This window comes from Oculina patagonica, chromosome 4, assembly GCF_052425735.1.
Source record: "Oculina patagonica isolate OP01 chromosome 4, crgOcupat, whole genome shotgun sequence".
NCBI classification, from domain to species: Eukaryota; Metazoa; Cnidaria; class Anthozoa; order Scleractinia; family Oculinidae; genus Oculina; species Oculina patagonica.
In genome coordinates, this window is record NC_135761.1 from 63547435 (window position 1) to 63568920 (window position 21486).

The 21486-nt window shown below is 37.6% G+C and overlaps 3 protein-coding genes and 1 pseudogene across 3 annotated transcripts in view; 2 read left to right on the forward strand and 2 right to left on the reverse strand.

Moving 5' to 3' along the window:
- Window positions 1-21486, reverse strand: part of LOC144651064 (A-type voltage-gated potassium channel KCND3-like) — a 95885-nt gene that overhangs the window by 23991 nt on the left and 50408 nt on the right. The gene's annotated exons all lie outside the window — the stretch shown is intronic.
- Window positions 1633-3041, forward strand: LOC144648655 (uncharacterized). The gene has a single exon (XM_078508161.1). The coding sequence runs from the start codon at window positions 1935-1937 to the stop codon at window positions 3039-3041; it is 1107 nt and encodes a 368-aa protein (XP_078364287.1). The 5' UTR covers window positions 1633-1934.
- LOC144651073 (neuronal pentraxin-2-like) lies at window positions 11232-19514 on the forward strand. The gene is made up of 6 exons (XM_078510944.1): window positions 11232-11310; window positions 14323-14784; window positions 16022-16189; window positions 16444-16660; window positions 18830-18960; window positions 19176-19514. Exons 2-6 carry the CDS (start codon window positions 14352-14354, stop codon window positions 19424-19426), a joined length of 1200 nt encoding a protein of 399 aa, XP_078367070.1. The 5' UTR covers window positions 11232-11310; window positions 14323-14351; the 3' UTR covers window positions 19427-19514.
- Window positions 19813-20904, reverse strand: LOC144648969 (uncharacterized; annotated as a pseudogene).

Sequence of the window (21486 nt, forward strand, 5' to 3'; positions counted from 1 at the left end):
CCATTCATCATCTAGGCCACTAATGAATGGATTTTGATAATAACCTTCGTTGGGTACTTCTGTCGCATCTGAGCTTCGTTTTCCTTCCGCGGTCAACTTTGAAGTTACGGGTCAGACATGAATGACATGAATATTTCAATCCGTGCACAAGTCTTAACCCATTTTGGGTCAAAATAATCACACACAAAAACATTATGAAATGTTCTAACCTTAATCTGCTGTAAAAAGCAGGTCCGAAGGCCTTTTAAGCACGATTCCGGCTCTAAGCATCCGTAGTAATTTGAGCTTCGTTTGTAAGTATGTCCTATTCACCCCGCCAACTTAACCCCACTTAAATGTCAACATATTTAGTGGTCGAAATCCAATCTGTGATCAACTTTCGACGCTTCTAATCACCACTGCATCTTTTTCGACGGCATAGCCGATTGTTAGTATTGCCTCGTTAATAGTACACAAAAAAATAACATCTGATCGCTAAACGGCATGATGTCGGCGCTTACAGTAGCTTGCAGTCCCATCTTGCAATGAGCCGTCTGTTCGTCACGCAATACTGTGTCATGGATGATTTTTTTAAGGGGTGGTAGGTGGGTGTGGGAAAGGTTGAATATGCGGAAATGCTTGATTTAATACTTTATGACAAGTACGTACTCTAGCCAGCAACAACAACAACGACAACAACAAGTACAGTGATATCTTTAAGCAGACAAGATAAAGCACACGTACTGTCAGGTGATAAGCGTTTGGTACAGTGTAATGCAACTGTTCGCGAATTCGGTTGCTGGCGCGGACTTGGTTGTAATACCGGGGGTGGAAGGGGGATATAAATCATTACAAAACAGGTAGAGTTTTTAAGTAGTTATTCCCTTTTTTACTGTAGAACTGAAAACGAAGAGAAAAACTCGCGTCTATGTTTTTTGGGGGGTGAGGGGGTGGGGGCCGGGGGTTCTTGGTTGGTTGGTTTGCAAAGTTTTTTTTTTTTTTTTCACAAAGATACCTAACCAAATATCGCATGTCCTGTATAAATGGTTAATGATAGAAGTAACGAAAAGTTTTGATTTTTTTTTGTGATCGAGTGGCAACTTAATAAAAACATTGCATCGCCATTTTCTTCGCCCTATTTTCTTCGCCCCACCTGTGGCTTCGGGTGGTCATTCGTCAACCTGTAACAAAGTACTTTCTTGGGGTTCCGTTTTGAACATACTGTCGAATTCATGATGTCTAAATTCAACAATAACTAATTTGAAGTTCAAACGAAATTAAAACATGTTAAAACAACTCAGTGCTAAAACTCTATGCTAAAAAGGATAAGCAAATTGCTATGGCAATTCGGCGTGTGAAAAAATCGCCAAATTTAATTTAGTAGCTTCCTAAGTAAACAAAACCTTGGTCGTGCTATTTATTGGCACCGTCTTTTTGCTTAAAGGCAGCGCATGAACAATTTTTTCAAAGTTCAGTTTATTTCACTGGAAATGGAAGGTTGTTGTTCTTTTAAGGCCCTTGTTCGTGGAGTTTGCGGTTTTGATTCTAATGATCTAAAGCGTCACACTGAAATCGTTTCTCTACTGTCGTGTGAGAAGGACATCAGCAGTCACAAGTCCCAGTATAAATTAAGCTAACTCTAACTGTAATATATTTAGACTACTGTTACATAACCGGAAGTTGTGTTAAGCTATTGCACCATATGTACCCAGGATGCTTAGCGAATAAAGTGTTGTGTTGTTCAGCCATATTGAAGCTGTGTTGTTTACTTGTTTGGAAGCTATCTTTATTGATATGCTACATTTTGGCGACGAGGATCTTACACTCTACATGCACTAAGACGCATGAGAAACCCTACGAAGCCTTGATTTTCTCTGTGTGAGGAAAAAGTGTGTTTTTGACAGTAGTCGGCTGGCTAAAGTTTTCGAGTCGTTCAACACGTGCAACCTATCGGAATGGCGGCAAATGTACTATTCGGTCGTGTTGGCGAATTTGTTCAAGAGAGAGAGACTTTTCGCTCATATGTTGAAAGAATGGAGATGTTTTTCCTAGCGAATAACATCCGAGAAGAAACAGGCGAGGGAAACGAGGATGCCAATCTCGCCGTAAGAGAAAGGAAACGTGCTATTTTTCTGACTGAGATTGGACCTGAAGCATATTCTACCCTGAGCAATCTGTTGGTGCCAGCAAAACCAAGAGACACTCCTTTTGCTGATATTGTTAAGGCACTTGAGAAGCATTACAATCCAGCGCCATTAGAGATTGCGGAGAGTTTTCATTTCGGCACACGCCACCAGAAACCAGGTGAGCCCATCAGTGACTTTATTGTGGCATTGAAGAAGCTATCAATTCATTGCAACTATGGAGAGTTTTTAAATCGAGCTCTGAGAGACCGTTTTGTGTGCGGATTGAACAATCCCAAAATCCAGAATAAGCTGTTGAATACCGAAGATCTTACCTTCGAGAAAGCTTGCCAGATAGCAAAGTCAATGGAGATGGCAGAGAAGAATACCCAAGAATTCCGCCCTGTCAGTGCAAGTGTTGACAGCGAAGGCATTGTGAATAAACTGGAAACTGTGAACAAACTGGAGACTGTAAACACTAATGAACCTTCATGTTATCGATGTGGTGGTAAGCATGCTGCACCAAAGTGTAAGTTTAAGTCAGCAACATGCTATAAATGTAGGAAAATCGGTCACATTGCATCGGTGTGCGAAAGTAAAAATGTAGATCAGTCTAGTAAGGGTAAAGGTAATGTTCATACTCTGTTAGAACCACGCAAAGAGTGTGGTGACGATGATGAGTTGGGTATATATTCCTTGTACGCAATTGGTACAGATAATCCTACCAACAAAGGTTATACTGTAGAAACAACCATTAATGGTTCACCATGTGCAATGGAGGTAGATACTGCTGCCGATTACTCAATAATGAGTAAGAGTATGTATACTCAGAAATTCAGTAATTACCCACTTTATCCATCAAAAGTTGAATTGAAAACCTATACGGGTGAAACCCTTGCAGTGTGTGGGGAGATGCAATGTGATGTCGTGTATAAGTGACAAAAGTATACACTGCCCATGGTTGTAGCTAACTATGAGAATAAGCCTACTTTACTGGGTCGAAATTGGCTCAAACATGTGAAGCTTGAGTGGGGTGAAATATTCAGTGTAACAAGTTGTGAATCAACTAGTGCCAAAAGGCAAATTGATGATCTTTTAGCTAAACATAGTGAGTTATTTGAAGAGAGCTATGAGGGTATGAAAGGGTTGGAAGCACACATCACTATGAAAATGGTGCAAAGCCCATATTTATCAAACCACGAAGGGTCCCCTATGCACTGAAAGAAGAAGTAGAAAAGGAGTTGGATAAACTTGAGAAGCATGGGGTGATAGTAAAAACTGAAAGATCAAACTGGGCAAGCCCAATAGTAGTTGTACCAAAAGCTGACAAGTCAGTGAGAATTTGTGGGGACTACAAAGTAACCATCAACTCAGCTGTAGAGGATGAACAATATCCCCTCCCTACCCAACAAGACTTCTCAGGATCCAAAGTTTTCAGCAAACTTGATTTGTCGCATGCATATGCGCAGTTAAGTGTTGATAACGAAAGCCTTGAGTACCTAACTATAAGCACTCACAAAGGACTCTATTCCTACACCAAATTACCCTATGGGGTTAAATCAGCGCCTACGATTTTCCAAGCTAAAATGGATATGATTTTGCAAGGGGTAGAAAAATGTGTTTGTAAGCAGGATGACATTCTTATTGGTGGTGTCAGTTGGCAAGAAAATATCAAAATCCTAGCTGAGGTCCTGGAAAGGCTGCACAAATATAACATTCATTTGAAATTGCCAAAGTGCGAATTCCTGAAGACAGAAGTTGTCTACTTAGGCCTGAAAATAGATGCTGAAGGCCTACATCCAGTTGAAGAGAAGGTGGATGCTGTAAAGAAAGCACCAGTACCACAGAATGTAAGCGAGCTAAGATCCTTTTTGGGTATGGTCCAATACTACCACCCATTTCTACCAGATTTAGCAACTACACTAGCACCATTACATGAGCTCCTAAAAAAAGGTGTCCAGTGGGTATGGACAAAAGAGTGTCAGCAAGCATACGAAGCTTGTAAACAAAGTCTCACCAGCGATGCAGTTTTGGTGCATTATGATGGGAACCGTGAACTAAGACTTGCATGTGATGCGTCCAGTTATGGACTCGGAGCTGTCATCAGCCATGTGATGGACGACGGCCAGGAAAGGCCAATTGCCTATGCGTCTTGGACACTGAGTTCAAGTGAAAAGAACTATGCACAAATTGAGCGCGAAGCGTTGTCAATTGTTTTTGGTGTAAAAAAATTTCATCAGTTCTTATACGGGCGTAAATTTACTTTGATTACTGATCACAAACCATTGTTGGCAATTCTCAGTCCAAAGTCTGCTATCCCAACACTAGCGGCAGCACGGATGCAGAGGTGGGCCCTAGTACTCTCAGCATATGACTATGAGATTGAGTACAAAAGATCTGAAGACCACGCTAATTGTGATGCACTTTCAAGGTTACCACATGGGAATTCCACTGTAGGAAGTGAGAGTGCAATTTATAGTGTGAGTGCAATTGATGATGATTTTCCAGTAACGGCAGAGGATATAGGAAAGGCAACACTTGTGGACCCTGTACTGAGTAAAGTACATCAATTTGTGATGTCAGGTTGGCCAGAGAGTTGTCCTGATGAGACCCTGAAACCATATCATAACCGAAGGAATGAGTTGTCCTGTGAACAGGATTGTGTTCTTTGGGGTTCTAGGGTCGTTATTCCACCGATCTTTAGAACCAAGATGTTGGGGCAGCTACACTGGGAGCACCCTGGTATATGTAGTATGAAAGCAATTGCTCGTACGTGTATGTGGTGGCCAAAAATGGATCAGGAAATTGAGGAAGAAGTGAGAGTTTGCACAGTATGCCAAAATGTTAGAAATGCCCCACCTAGTGCACCCCTGATCCCATGGAAGTGGCCAACCAGACCATTCCAGAGGATTCATATTGACTTCTGTCAAAAGGGTAATGATTACTTTCTTGTTGTAATTGATAGCCACTCTAAGTGGATTGAGGTGCAACATATGACCTCTACAACTACTGAACGGACTGTCAATGACCTCCGTCTCATTTTTGCCACTCATGGCCTACCCGAAGAAGTGGTATCTGACAACGGACCACAATTTACATCCACTGAATTTTCTGAGTTCATGCGCAAAAATGGTATCAAGCACACCTTAGTTCCACCCTATCACCCTCAATCCAATGGGGCAGCAGAGAGGTCCGTGAGAGTCGTTAAGGATGCATTGGTCAAACAAGTGCTTGAGGGTAAAAAGGGAATGTCTATGAAACATAGACTTGCAAATTTTCTATTCAGGTACCGCACTACCCCTCATAGTACAACCGGGGTTACCCCTGCTGAGTTGATGGTGAAGCGTCGCCTAAGAACAAGGTTAAGTTTAATTAAGCCTAATCTAGCACAGGTCGTTGAAGATAAACAGGAGAAACAGAAAATGTACAAGGATCTGAAATGTAAGCGGGATAGACCATTCACAAGAAATGACAGGGTGCGCGTACGAAACACAAGGGCTAATTCTAAGACGGATAAGTGGATTCCTGGCACTGTAATTAAAGTTTGTGGACCTAGAACGTATGTAGTTAGGACAGGACACAAAACCAGATATGTCCACACTGATCATATGATAAAGGCACATGATAATGTACCAGATGATGTGAGTGAACCAGAGGTCATGGTGCCTGAGTCAAGTGATCAGATTGCTACTGATGATAGTGTTAGTATTTCCGAGCCAGGTGTAACTTCCTCTGAAACTGAGGATCCTATTGCATCTTCAACAGTTGAAAGTAGCACGCCACTTGTTTTGCGAAGATCTCAGAGGGTTAGAAAACCAGTTATTAAACTTGACTTGTAGCAGTAGATTATGCCTTAAGTAGAAGTACATTGCTAGTTCTTTTTAGGGGGAAGCAGTGTAATATATTTAGACTACTGTTACATAACCGGAAGTTGTGTTAAGCTATTGCACCATATGTACCCAGGATGCTTAGCGAATAAAGTGTTGTGTTGTTCAGCCATATTGCAGCTGTGTTGGTTACTTGTTTGGAAGCTATCTTTATTGATATGCTACACTAACATGACTCTTTCCCGTGAAAAACCAAACTTCAGAAGCTAGCTATTTGTTGGGTGTTATAAGGCAGCTCTTGAAAACTTCGTTATACAGTCTTAATATAGTAAAGAAGTAAATGGTTTGAACCCAGTATCAGGTCGTAAAGTGTGATCGTCCGGGTGAGAGTTGCTCTGAAATCTCCGGGATAGGGAATATTTTTTGAGGTTCTCGGTCCATAAGTAGGGTATCATTTTGGCAATGTGTTCCGGGTGTGATCCTTAGATAGGGTACCTAATTCTATCAGCTAAAATAAACGCCCAGCTAAACGAAAAAAAGGTATCTTAAAACTGAACTTTTTGTTCAAGTATTAGTAAAGCGATTTTATAAAGATTTGTGTTTTGCCGTGTGCGGTTAGCCGTTATTTGTATCGGTACGGAATGCTTTTCCTCCCCTTGAATAGATTGTTATTTTTCGGTTTTGGGCCTTAAAAGGGGTATCAATGTTCGCTTTCTTTACCCTTAAACCCTATTCGAAATTTATGGGAGTGCCCCTCCATATGTTTCGTGAGGGATTGCTGGGTGGGTGCGCTACTTATTTGTTTTCAAAATAAGATAAGTGGAGGATGGAAGTGCGTATAAAATTTGAGCCGAGACCACTGTTTCCAGTTTGCACCATAATGATTAGTTAATGTATTATATATGAATAAAGGTATAACTGTTACTCAGAGATAACAGAATACGGGCTCCTTTTATACTAATCTCCTCCGACGCGCTTCCCCCACCTCACTCCCCCTCTCCAACCAAAAAAGTAAAAATTACTAGTCCCTAAGTGTTTCCCATCATTTTAAATACAGCGCATTTTTTAACATTTCCGACTGTATTTATCAGTTAAGGTGAGCTGATTTTGCTCATCGCTTTAGTCACAAAGAGCACCGTATTCTGTTGGGCGCAGCACCTACCCGTAGAGAACTGAACTCCTACCAGCAGCAATTAGCACATAAGCCATGGTCAGCCATGCCTAGTCGATTAACCAATTATTGGCATGCTGTTATAACCTTGGACAAGCTATTCAACTGTGGTGTTTGTTCTACGATTTTGGTAAGGACCCCGAAAAGCTCTTGTAACTAAGAATATTAAAAGCGTTAGCATGTAACCAGTGATAAATTCGCGGTTCAGGGTAAAGAATAGATAACGCAAGCAAAGAAAACCAAAACTATTCTAATACACGTTTTCTTTTTCTTAAATCAGTCCTGTATGTGTTCCAAGGCTAGATTATGAACAGTTGAACCTTGATATAAGGGTTAAGGTTGTATATCGAATGTTAATTAAGAGACACGCAAAAATGTGTTCACTGTTACGAATCGAAGTTTCGTTATACCGAATTTCTTTTTTACGTATTTTATTATAACTGTAGCAAATAGTATCGTTCATTTTACCTAGGAATTCGTTAAGTCGAGTTTATAATAAAGGATCGTTCAGTCGAGCTTTTCACGACAAATTACGCCCTAATCCACCCTCCCTCCCCCCGCCACCTGCTAAATCCCCATAACTTGCGTGACGAACAAACGGATACGTGACTTCGTGCACTGCAAAGATAAGCGTCAACATTATTGTGTCATTTTAGCAGCGATCAGATGTATTATATTTGTGGACTATAAACCAAACAATACTTAACAAATGACAAAGCCGTCGAAGAAGATGCACTAGTGACGATATGCGCCGAAAGTTGATGAAAGATTCGTTGGTTTTAGACCACTGAGTATGTTGCACGTTGACAGTTGGCTCGGTGCAGACTTGAAACGAAGCTCAGATGCGACGAATGATAAGAGCCGTAATCATGCTAAAATGGCCTTCGAACCTACCTTTTACAGCAGATAAAGGTTAGAAAATTACATATTTTTTTCATATGCTTAATTTGGTCTTAAATGGGTTAAGACTTGTGCACGGAACAAAAATTATTTCTGACCCGTAACTTCAAAGTTGACCGCGGAAGGTCAAATATATGCATATTTAACCGAATTCGAAAAGCTCTCACGTCGCTTTTAATCATTTGCCCGGAGAAATTTTTACAGGGATTTATACACCATTCTTCTAACATTCAACCACCAGAAGCTTAAACGATTTGAAGGTTTCGCACATGGTGAAAATTAATTTTATTTACCAAGTACTTTTACGGCAGTGAATTGTATGCCTTCGAAATTAAATTATTTTGTCTACAAGGAACAACGCAATATTTCCCAAAATCATTTCAGTAGATGTTTAGAGATTGCTATCTATGGTTTGAGTGTTTAAAAGACGGTAGAGTGATTTGTTTTTGCACGCGAGGCTCTCAAACTCGTGCAAAAATCATGAATAATATAGCGCCTCAAATGACGATTTTAACGGATTTTCGTTATCTGCATTTTTCTTTAAAATAAAAGGATATTTTACCGATAAAACTATACAGAGATTTAAGTTATACTCTAGCCTATCTAACATTAAAATATGAAAGAAATCGAATTTCCCACTGTTGCCGCGAAATCGAGAAATTGTCTGATTCTTAGAGACCGGCATTCTTAAGAGTACAAGAACATGGACAAGAGAAGTAATCTTTTAACCCCTTTTAGTTTTTGTGACTTTAAGTCTAGACTGCGAACAGATAAAAAAAATCTGGTATATAAACCATTAGCCGAGACATAACATGACTTTTCGTTGGCGTCGATAGCTCTCCCGTCAACTCATGTTTACGAAGAAGCGAGACGAAAATGACCAAGAAGTTTTGATGATAAAATTTGCCTTTATAGAAGCTAGAGCATGTTGTTGTTGAACTTCATGAAAGCAAGATGATTGCCTTTAATAACAATTTTTGATTTATTTTCTAAAGACTGTTTTGTCGGCGTTTCGATTTATACAACTACAAAGTTAAATTCACTGACGTCTTAACTTAGTACATAGTTTGCCTGATACGATTAAATAAACTGATACGACAAAGTGAGGTGGCAGAGATATATTGTTCGTTCGAGTTTAAATCTTCCCTTGAGGTATTAGTCCAGTATTTAGTATCTAAACTTAGTATACAAAGATTAAACACTAGTGCGCGAATAGTATTTGTGCAACGAAGCCTTCTGAAAATTATCCAAACACTGTCTTTAGTGAGAAACTTTTATATTATTATAAGCTCGAGAAAAATACATAAGTGCTTGGAGAATGAATTTAATACGAAACATTCTTTTTTTCACTTTTCCATACTTTCCAAGCATTTTTCGACGAGTTTCCAGCGCGGTGATCCAAAGATGCTTTGACTAATAGTAATGCGATTTTTAATATTTCATTTATTTCATTTTAATTATTTCTTTTATTTTATTATCATTTTGATTTTTTTTAAATTTGTTATTATATTTTTTTCATTTTTTTCGCCGTCCGCCGTCCGCCGTCCGCCGTCCGCCGTCCGCTGTCCGCTGTCCACCATCCGCCATCCGCTGTCCGCATCCGCCGTCCGTTTCTGCACTTTACGTATATTATTATTAGCTCGGGAAAAATACATAAGTGCTTGGAGAATGAATTTAATACGAAACATTCTTTTTGCACTTTTTCAAACTTTCTAAGCATTTTTCGACGAGTTTCTAGCACAGTGATCCGAAGATGCTTCGACTTTTAGTAATGTGATTTTTAATATATTATTTATTTCATTTTAGTGATTATTTTTTATATTATTACCATTTTTATCTTTTAAAATTTATTCTAATTTTTTAATTTTTTTCGTCGTCTGCAGTCCGCCGTCCGCCGTCCGCCGTCCGCATCCGCCGTCCGTTTCTTCACTTTACAGAGTCCCCCAACGCTCACGTCGAATAAGTTCGGGTCAAACATTTAAATCAATGATGTAGGAAAGTTCAAGCTTTTCCCGTGAATTTGTAAGTCCCAAACGCTTTCAACAATCACAATTTCAATATTCAGCTCGTGTCATCGTGACGGCAGGTTTGCACCGCTAAAGCGCCAGAAGCGAGCAAATACTCTGCAAAACGTCCAATAATCAAAAGCTGGCGGCCAGATGGAATGGACATTCTTGTTTTAAGGCTTCAAACTCAACGTCGATTTGCAATTTGAGTCATTTCAATATCCTTTTGAGGGTTAAAAAGAGGTGAATTTCGCTGTTGTCCGGTTGTTTTACTTCGTTTTGATTCATTCAAGAATTTGACAGTCACTCGTTAAACTTTTAAACCAATGAAATGATTTTAGCGTGCGCCATTGACTACGTCTCGAAAAAAGAACTTGGCCAATATCCTGCCATCTTGACCTCACGCTTGGTCAATAACATATATATATATTGTCACCGACATGCATACACTGTTAGTCAGCGGTATCGCGAATGACTTAAGACTCCTGTATGATTGTAGCTAGCACGTTTTTGTAGTCATTTGCAACAGTTATGTTAGACTGTCAGTCTATCGAGATTATATTCATTCATACCTTAAGAGGTTTATGATAACACGAAACAAACGTGGTAACAACGACTGAATGTGAATGATAAAACAGTTATGTTCGGTTGTCAGTCTCTCACGATTATCCTCAGTCCCCTCACATCTAAAAGCTTGTTAAAAGGTTTTCGATAACAAGAAACAACTGTGGAAACAACAGCCGAACGTAAATCTTACACAATTAAGTTTGTTTGTCAGTTTGTCACGATTATCCTCACATCTAAAAGCTTGTTAAAAGGTTTTCGATACCACGAAACAACTGAGAAAACAACAGCCGAACGTGAATCTTAATGTGAACTCTTAAGAAAACATAATGTCGGATTGTCAATTTCTACGATTATCTACATATCTAGTTTAATTTCTTGTTCAAAAGGTTCATGGTCGCAGGAGGCAACTGTAAACTAAAGTCAGATATAATGTGAATGCTAATACAGCTTGTTTCGGATTGGCTTAATAAAAAGGTTGTTGGAAATTAATGATACACATGACACAACAGTGGAAATAAGAGCTCGTGACGACTTGATTTTACAGCTGCTGCTTTGAAATCTCCTAACTCATTAATCAATGCTCTCGTATGATTCGACAGCTATTATTATTTACAATCAATATTTGGCATGCAAACCAATCGGGTAGTTAACTGTATGCCCTTAAGCATGAATGAGGAACATCAACTGAACAGTCTCTTGAGCTGTTGAAAAGTTCAGGCAGGACAAATACCATTCAGGTAAAGTTGCATTATTGCTAACTTGGCTTCAAGTAGTATGTCCGATCCCCTCAAACTATTTCCTTCGCTTGTTGTTGCTGTTGGCTACTAAAACGAAGCATTTTTTTGTTTTGCTGAACGTGTAAATTAACAATTGTTATTGTTCTTCAATTAGACGCAATTTATAACCTTTTATTCGTAGAACCCAACCTTATTTCGGTTTATGAGAACACATTTTATTGCAAAAGTAAAATTCACTTAATAATTACTTTATGAAGTATGTTTCTAATTATTTATTAGTTTCTTTTTTAAAAAAATATTATGAGGGATTTAATAACAAAGCTTAGGAGATACGAAAACCGTATCAAAAAGCGTTTACTGTACTAAGGCAAAGTACTAGCAACAGAAACTTCTATTCTTAAATCATTCTCGCTGAGTCAGAAAGTGTTCAATTTTATTGAACACTTTCTGACTCAGTTGAAAAAAGTGACTCAGTTTTTTGACTCGGCAATCTGACTCAGTTTCTGACTCGGCAATTGTAGCCGTTTTTTGCAAGTGCGATAGTGAGTGGTGCTGGAAACATGGGCAGCCTTCAAGTGAATGATTCTAAAGCTTTAACTTCAAAACTCCGAAATGCAAAATTAAGACTGTTAAGATCTGCTCAGAGGCTATCAGTAGATAAAATTATTGCCCCCAAAAATGTAGGCCTTTGCGAGGAGGCATCATTGAAGTTCCCACTGTATATATATGGGGAATTAAAAAAAAAGAAATGATAAAAGAAATATATATAGAGAGAGAGAATACTTCGTGGAAAGTGCGTGGTAAATACCGTTCAAAGCACTTTTCATGTTGAAGATACTCCTTTAGTTGAAGATACTCCAACAGTCCAAACAAGTTATTTTAGTAAACAGCGTATAAAGACTATAACGCACTTCAAAGTCTTCGGTTCTTTTTCGGTTTTGATTGTTCAAGTCAGTTGAAGCTAACGAAGCGGATAACCAGGGAGATACTTGTCCAGTTCTTATGAACCTATTTTGCACTTTCGCTCGTCTTGTTTTCTGCTTCTCGGAAATATTCATTTAGCAGCTTTGCTTTTCTTGTGTTCTTGTTCTCCAGACCTTCGACGTATTGTTCTGCCTAAGAACCGTGAGCTTTTCACGTCTGTTTTTTTTAGGTAAACGTTGGAATTACAATAGTAAAAAACTTAGCTTTTTTAAGTCTTTTAAGCTAAGCTAAGAAAATTAATGGCTTGTGTGCACGAATCAGCCATGAATGATAATAACGTTCAACTTAATACGTCTCACTAAGACGTGTCAAGTTGAACGTTTTCATTCGAGGCTGATTCGTGCACACAAGCCATTGATTTTCTTAGCTTTTTTTTACTTTTGTCACACGTCAAAATGATACGCGGCTTCTGATTGGACATACGTGTAAAAAGCGATACCCGCCATTTGATTGGTTTACATCGGTTTGCGAACTTTTCAGTGGGTAAATCTCAGTACGTATATAATAAATGATAGTAAAGGAAGTAATCCCGATTTCACAAAACCAGACGCACACGGTGGTCTCGTTAGTTCGTTCGCTTCGGAGTTTGAAGCAACAACTACTGTTTTCCTTCATACATTACAGCTTAATAGAATAGAAGTGACTTTAGTTGGAGTATCTGATCATTAACACCGACCATGATGTCGAGATCTGCCGTGGAAAGTTTATGACGTCGAATGCAAGAGAGTGGAAAGTTTAGCAGCAGCTACATATGTTGTAACATCTGATCGTTAACTATTTACATTTTTATAAAGAGCATAATTTCAACGTCAGAGGAAATTCTTTCGCGTTGGCAGTATAGTTTTAAGCAGCACAGGAACAAACTCAACAAAGAATTTTTGAATTCAGCCAAGTGTCCAAGGCTAAATACCTTATTATAGGAAATTAACGCCGCAGCAAATTAACGCGAATTTCAAACATTCGCGTTAATTCAGAGTCGCGTTAATTTTTGTTTATTTCATCAATTTTTTATTTAATTTCATTACACAAGGCTGTAACTGTAGTGAAAACTATTTCTTGTTATGATTTCTGTCGACTCCAGACTCCGGCTAGGCATTTTTATACAACAACAACAAGGTTTATTTGAACTGTAAAATTACAAACAATAAATAAATTAAAAATACATACAGTTGCTGGTCACCCAAAATAACTAAAAAACTAAACTAGTTGGGTGACCACCATTTAGTAATTTTAAGTAAATATATACTCGTAAATACCATGATATATATTATGGTGAATATTTTTTGTTGTCGGGTTTTTGAGCTGCGAAGACATACGCGGACTTTTGATGTTGAATCGAAAGGCTAACCTCTTAATGTCTTCATGGAAACGAACCCAAGTGTTGTTGATCTTATAGTGGACAGGGTCTGTTGGTTTCTAACTTTGGTTTGTTTTTATTTATGCGGTTGCTGATTTAATTCTGTTGTTTCTAAGCTACTTTATCTATGAGTGCGAGCACTATTCCTTGCGTCCAGTGTATTTTTTAAATTCAAATTGTTACGTAAGATTAATGACGTTATTTTATATCGTACTATTTATACAGTGAAAATTTTCAAACGGAAATAAAAACAGCAGTGATGATAACTATCAATAAAGAAACAACAGTTTTCAATTTTACAAAACATGTTTCGACATTCTCATGTCAGCTTCAGAAGCAAATGAGCCTCAACTGTTGTACATTTTAATTTTCGTATAAAAGTACGTTACAAAGTTACGCTTTAAAACGTTCAAGTTCATCCGCAACTTAAGGTGACATAAGAATGTCGAAACATGTTTTGTAAATTGAAAACTGTTGTTTCTTTCAAGTTATTAACAGTAAAAATTCAAGTGTACAACGATTATTTGCAACTGAAGACTGGATGACGTATGAATATCGAAGCATGGCTTGTAAATTTAAAACTGTTGTTTCATTTTTGAAAAAAGTTGTTACTCTGCTGTTTTTACTGTAATATACTTTGCAATTAATGACATTTTCTATCATTGACCAAGATCTTACCAATAGGCTTCGCTCCATCAACATGTTCGCTACAAATTTGATGTGTTTTTCTCTGTCCCTGGTTCTTGTGGCTGTATCCCAAGTTGTTTCGTCAACTCCAGTTAACAAAACTACCGCGGATGGGAAAATATTCATCACTGGAGACCATAACGAGGTTGTTGTGTCCACGGCCCAAGAAACGAAGATCGCGCTCGCTGAAATTAAAAGCAAATTACAGTCGTTAAGCGCGAAAGATGAAGATTTGGCCAGAAAACTGCAAGCCTTGGATGAAAAGATCCTACCCCGTGAAAACCTGGATGCGATAAACGAAACCGTTAATAATTGCTGCAAAACGGTTGAGTCCCTGGAGCAAAAACTCGAAAAGAAATTGGATTTGGTGAACGAGTCGAACGCAGCGCTCGCCTTGCAAATACAAGTGATGTCTCAGAAGTTACAGACAGCTATGGAAACAAAAGGTACCACATGTTTGCTCTCAAAAATGTGAAAGTGCTACTATGCTGAAATTCGCATCTTTCCCTTCGTAGCCGTTTTAAACTTTTAACAAGTAATCTATATGAGAAGAAAAAAGTGGTTTACTGTTTTTCAATATCTCTTTTCTTTCAAGTTTTAAAATATGTCAGGAGCCCATTACCCGGAGTGTGCAACTTCCATGTATTTGTGCAACGGCGTTTTCACAAGTTAAGTTATTTTTAGCTAAGCCTTTCCCGCGAAAAAATTACTGCTTCCGATTGAGACAGCTGCTACTTTGCGAGGAAATACTCAAATCATCTCTTGAAATGCTGTCAAAACACTCCGAAAAAGTTTCCTTCCATGTATCCGCTATATTAATTTCTCAAGTTGACCAGGTAACTTTACTTGTAGAAATGCTGTTTCACAGACGCAGTATAGAAGTTGCACCCTCCGGGTAATTGGCTCCTGAATATGTAAATTAGCAAGGCAATGACGACCAAATTCTGAACAAATATGAAGAAAGTGATTTCTCAGCCAATTTGTGACGGAAGTTTCTGCTTATTTGCAGTAACACTCTTCCAGCTGTGTTTCACAATACGAACTTAATAATTTGGTTACGATGGCAACATACTAGGTTCCAGATCCCCCAATGCTAAAAGCTTTCCTGGCCAATTCTGACATTAATTTTGGATATTTGTCAATTATACTTTAAATGTGTGATCTGGCAATATATTAGTCAAACGTCTTGCACGGGTTTCAATTTTCGGAACTAAAAATTCTAAAAAATTAACAACAAATCGGTGGGGACAAGAAAAGAGTTGGTTGCTATGGTAACATAATTTTATTACAACTGTATGTGTGTCACCTGTAGAACTATAAGTCTGCCAAGATTCATTGGTCTCTGCAGAAAAATTACCAAGAAACTTAATTTTTTGTACTTGACATAAAGTTGGGTTAAGTAGATGACGTCAACAGTCCCTTAATTTGCATATTTTATGATGTTTTTAAGCTTTTATATCCCCGCAGTAAAAAAGATATGTGAAAACGGAAAACAACATTTTGAATACTTCGTTAAATACTCTATAAAACGCCTAAAATTGCAAGGGGTGAAAAGCTGATCATAGCAGCACTTAAAAATGGAAAAATGATATTATGTTTAAAATTCAGCAACATAAAATTTTGCATTTTTCATAGTTGCCAACGACTTTTTCAATTTTTACATATTTTCACTCTGATAAACAGGAAGGCTGGATGCTATGAACGAAACCATTCAAACGCTATCCAAAACAGTTGAATCACTGGACGAACGTATTGAAAAGAAGTTAAATTTGCTGAACAAGTCGAATGCAGCGATGTCTGTGCAGGTACAAACGCTGACTCAGAGATTAACAACTCTGGAACGAAATCAAGGTACACATAGAGTCTGACTTCTCTGAAGATCCACCATTTTTTGTAGCAATCACATGTGCCGCAGGACTCCAAGTATCCCTCATGCAGCCAAACTTACTTGTAAAACTAGGACAACAAGTAAAAGATCATGAATGCAGCTTCAACCACTCCGGATACTGAATTCAATTTAATGTTATTTGCTAAAATGAACAACACTGACAGTTTATGTAAAAAATGAGATTGCCCTCTTTCTTTTTTCACTTCAGTCGCGGCAGGTAATTACGCTCTGCTGTTCCCGCGAAAAGGAACCAGTGATTACGTCATGACACGTGGCATGCCAAGCCTCACAGCCGTGACAGTTTGTGTGTGGATGAAGACCAATGATACAGGAAATGAAGGAACACCGCTGAGCTATGCTGTGTCTGGGTCATACAACGAACTGATCCTGATAGACTACAGAAACTTATGGTTTTGGGTAGGAGCCTCTCACAGGTACTTACTTTTTGAAGTTACTGGAAGCTTACATTTCATTCTGATTCAAACCATGCAAAACATCTTGTCGTTTTATTATTTTTGCTCAAACATTATCCAGTCACACTCTATCAGAGTAAGTCAGAATTTAAAGATTACTCCATGGAAAATGCGCGCGTACGAGTTTTATTCACGAGTTAATAAGTCAGGAAAACAGTTCAAAAACCAAGGCCAAACCTGCAGTGTCTTAGTCATCATCTGAATCAAAACCGCTACAATCCCTCGGAGTGAAGATCCCCTCGTATTTTTGTTCTTCTTTTGTGCGAATTCACTCAAAGGTTTATTAAACTTCGCAGGAGGAATTTCAGCTATCTCGCTTCGTGCTTATCCTTTTGTTTGAAGAAACGCTGTCAACAAGGCCGCCTTGTTTAGTTTTCTTTATAGTGTTTTGATTTTCCTGTTCTGCAATATTAAAAGACTAAATGGAGCCGTTTAAAGACACAAACCTTGAACGTGTCTCCGCCATGTCGCCGATGTTTTCGATGAGTATCAAAATGGCGATACGTTTTTGTCAGCGTAGCTTGGCGTTCTAGTCAGTCAGGGAGAGCGAGAAATCGCGCGCGCGACAAAGCGACGGCGGGAGAGAAGGAACGCGTTCTTTCTTTCCTTCTGCCTTCCACCGTCGCTTTGCTCGCTCGCGCGATTTCTCGCTCTCCCTGACTGACTAGAACGCCAAGCTACGCTGGCTACGTTTTTGTTTACTAGTGAGTTTTCGTCGTTCGCGTTTGTGATTGGACGAACGACATTTTGTTCACTTGTGAGTTTTCAATGTTCACGTTTCCTACTGGTTAATGCATTTTACGTTTCATTTGTACGCTTTCTTTTTTTTCGTAGGTAAATCTCAGTATCTGTTATATAAATGATTTTTTTAAAACCGAATCGCACGTATAAGTCTGGAAATGGATTAAAACGTTTCAACACTTCCTTTTATTTTGAAGCAGGCTAATGATCATTAAATTTCCTCGACTTAAAGAAAATCCATCAAAATATCATCAAAATTTTCCAGTAAATATATTTTTAACAAGACATTTTGTAGTGTGCAAACTAATTGCCTACATTTGCCACGCAAATGGGGTAAATTTTAAAATGAAGAAAATTAACGCGAGTTACGGGCGTCTTTAAAGATATTTTGGTTGTATTCCGAAAAAAAACAAATGTCGAGAAACACTTTTCTGAAAGCAAGAATGAACTGAAATTATTGCAGATGACACATCTTTAAGGCTTTAACATTATAAAAGCCAAGGTCAACCTATATGCTTCGTTCAAATACAAAGCACTTTCTGCTCGATCAGCCATGCAAAATGAAGAAGACAACAGGAGACAGGGCCTTCCTTGCCGCTGCACCAACTTTGTGGAACGCCCTCCCAGATGATCTGAGAGCTTTGGACAATTTAAAAAGTTTTAAGTCACAGCTAAAAACTCATTTTTTTAAATTAGCATATAATTTGTGTTCTTAGTGTTTTTAACATAGATTAACATAGATATGAATAATTTTATAAGTAAATTTTTGTTGTAAAGCGCATTAGATCATATATGCATGGATTTTTGCGCTATAGAAATAATAAAGTTATTATTATTATTATTATTATTATTAAATGATTGTGCTGAGAGAAGGCTATTGTTTCCTAGTTTCTACATGTGTTCGGACAGTATCCTGTATTTGGAATTATATTAAGGTCTTGGAAATTAAACAACGCGAATTTTTGAGAATTCGTGTTAATTTCATGGAGCGTTAATTTTCTATATTAAGGTAACTCATTTTACTGATAATCAAAACTGAAAAATATATTTTTAAAAACAAACTATAAACATGGTTGCCTCTACAACTGATTAGTATAGAATCTGGGTGACTTGGCAACGAAAAATTAGGATCAAAAAGCAATTCTCGGTGCCTTTCTTTAGAACAAACTTCCCATGAGAATAACAGAGGCTTAAAAGAGGGCCTACATCATGTTAGAATTACAAAAGTGCTAAGCACAATTTTTTAGTTGTAATCCTTTATATTTTTTTATATGCAGACGTAATTTACATCAGTGCCGGAAAAGACACAACTATCTAACAGCTGAAATAAGGAATAAAACCGAAACAAGGCTAGAAGAAGTGAAACTTACTCTTTGTTGTTCTCTTTAGTGGCTATACTAAAGTATCTGCAAACGATGGAAAGTGGCACCACATCTGCGTAACATGGGAGAATACAGGTGGATCATGGAACTTGTTCAAAGATGGCAAGGTTGCGGCTTCTGGTAAAGGTCTTAAAACAGGTAAAGTCAACTTATTTTACACCAAATATGACTCCTGAACAAGAACAGTACTTAATATAACCTACTGACTGTGATACGCAATTAAAATTCCAACTGTAACTGAAAAAAGGGGATAAAGAGGCACCTTTGGATATTCCACTACAATTTCTATTCTATACTTTATAAAAATAAGAAACCGCATTGATTAAACCATAATTTTATTTACATTTTCACAGGCCATGTGATCCGTGGCGGTGGAGCCCTGGTACTAGGACAGGAGCAGGACTCAGTGGGAGGAACCTTTGATGCCAATCAAAGTTTCATTGGTGAAATGACAGGTCTCAACATCTGGGATCGCGCGATAAACGACACAGAAATTATGCGCATGTCTCAGTCGTGCCTGACAGGGGTGGGGAACGTGTTTCAGTGGAGCGACTTTAAAGCTCACTTGAAAGGCGCAGTGAAGATAATTACGCGGTCATGTTAGAGTAAACCTCCATGAAGATGTCAGCTCCGACAGTAAAAAAAATACACGTCTGTTGATGTGATGTGTAATCATTGTGGAGCATTTATCATTAAAGATAAATACTTAATCCATCTTTTGCTCCTTTTATTCGTTTTTTCAAAATCATTGCACCTTTGCTTTAATTTAGTTGAAATTGTTGTCAGTTGTTCACTTAATATAACTGTTACTCTAATACAATCAGACAGCTACTCTGACAGTTGATCTAACAGAATTCAAATTTTAAACACTTTTTAATACTAAAAACACGGTTTTTTAGAACCCTCCGATCATCACACTCTTCACGCCTTACCCTGTCAAATTCCACCTTAAGTCGTATGGATCTCGAGGTTTTGCCGTTTCGTCGCCTGAACTCTGGAACAGTCTACCTCTTTTTATCCGCTCATGTGACAATTTAAGTTCTTTTAAATCAAAACTCAAAACTTATCTTTTTAAAAAAACTTATTACTCTTAGCGATTTTTACTTTTTCTTACTTTTAATGTACATTTTTAATTTTTAAGATTTATTCAGCTAATTTTAACGAATTTTTTATAGATTTGTAAAGCGCCGAGATCAGACCTGGATAGGCGCTATAAAAATGTTTATTATTATTATTATTATTATTATTATTATTATTATTATTATTATTATTATTATTATTATTATTATTATTATTATTATTATTGTTATGTTCCTTACGTAATGTTTGCTTAAAGTACTTAGCGCCGAGACCAAACCATGGTCCTGGGGCACTAAAGGGTAGTCAGTTTTTAGCTTGACAACACCCTCCTCAAAATATGCGCTGTACCCAGCAAGGTTATCTTCTGTAGTTCACTGATGCTTATTTGGCCGGGGATTCTTCCAATATAACTCTCTAGTCCCTTTTTGATAGCTCCAAGTGCTCCAATGATAACTGGTATCGTTTCCGTTCTCATGCCCCACATTCGGCCTGTTTCGATTTCCAAGTCCTTATATTTAGATAGTTTTCAGTGACTTTCACGGAGGTGTTTCTGTCTGATGGTACTGCCATGTCAATAAATTTACAGGTTTTCGTTTTGTGATCTTTAATCACTATATCTGGTCTGTTGGCTGTTATTTTCCTGTCTGTGTGTATGGGCATGTCCCATAATATTGTGACATCCTCATTTTCTGTAACTGTTTCCGGTTCATGGTCATACCACTTTTCTGATGTCTCTATATTATAGTTGTGACAGACTTTCCGGTGTATATACGCGGCTGCTTTATCGTGTCGGTGGATATATTCTGTTTTCGCAAGTTCAGGGCACCCAGACACGATATGGTCGATTGTTTCGTCGTATTTGTTACACATCCTGCATAGGGGGCTAGTACCGTCTTTGATAATTCTGGCGTGGTATGATCTGGTAGCTAGGCTTTGGTCTTGGGCTGCGATTATGAATCCTTCTGTTTCTGCCTTCAGTCCACTGCTTTTCAGCCACTGGTTGGTTTTGTGGTGGTCGACATCTATTATTATTATTATTATTATTATTATTATTATTATTATTATTATTATTATTATTATTATTATTATTATTATTATTATGATATGGACTTTCAAGTAGAGAATTCTCGTATTGCAATTTAGATCGAATATTTTTTTTTTTAATATATAGTTCTTCTTTTATTATTGCTCTCGAAGTCGCTTTTACTATTTTTCTACATTTTTAAAGACACTGTTTTTATTATTATGTAAATAATATGTTTATATATAAAGTTCTTATTCGAATAGTCAAATCATTGTAATTCTTTTAGAAATTGGTTAATAAAGTTTTTATTATAATTATTATTATTATTATTATTATTATTATTATTAATAATTATTATTATTTCGTTTTTTTTTAATTCTTTTTAACGAAGTATTGTACATAGGTCATTTTTATGAGTGTTGAATAAAGTTTTATTTTATTTTTAAAAAAAAAATTATTATTATTATTATTATTATTATTATTGCGATCTTTCTTCCTAATTTAGAAGCAGAGGCGAATCCACAGACCATCCATCCTTTCGACCAAGAAGTGAGGTGTAA

Coding starts and splice junctions, on each gene's coding strand:
- LOC144648655 (XM_078508161.1), top strand. CDS start 1,935: ATGGCGGCAAATGTACTATTCGGTCGTGTTGGCGAATTTGTTCAAGAG.
- LOC144651073 (XM_078510944.1), top strand. CDS start 14,352: ATGTTCGCTACAAATTTGATGTGTTTTTCTCTGTCCCTGGTTCTTGTG. Junction 14,785..16,021: donor GACAGCTATGGAAACAAAAG/GTACCACATGTT, acceptor TCTGATAAACAG/GAAGGCTGGATGCTATGAAC. Junction 16,661..18,829: donor TGGGTAGGAGCCTCTCACAG/GTACTTACTTTT, acceptor TGTTCTCTTTAG/TGGCTATACTAAAGTATCTG.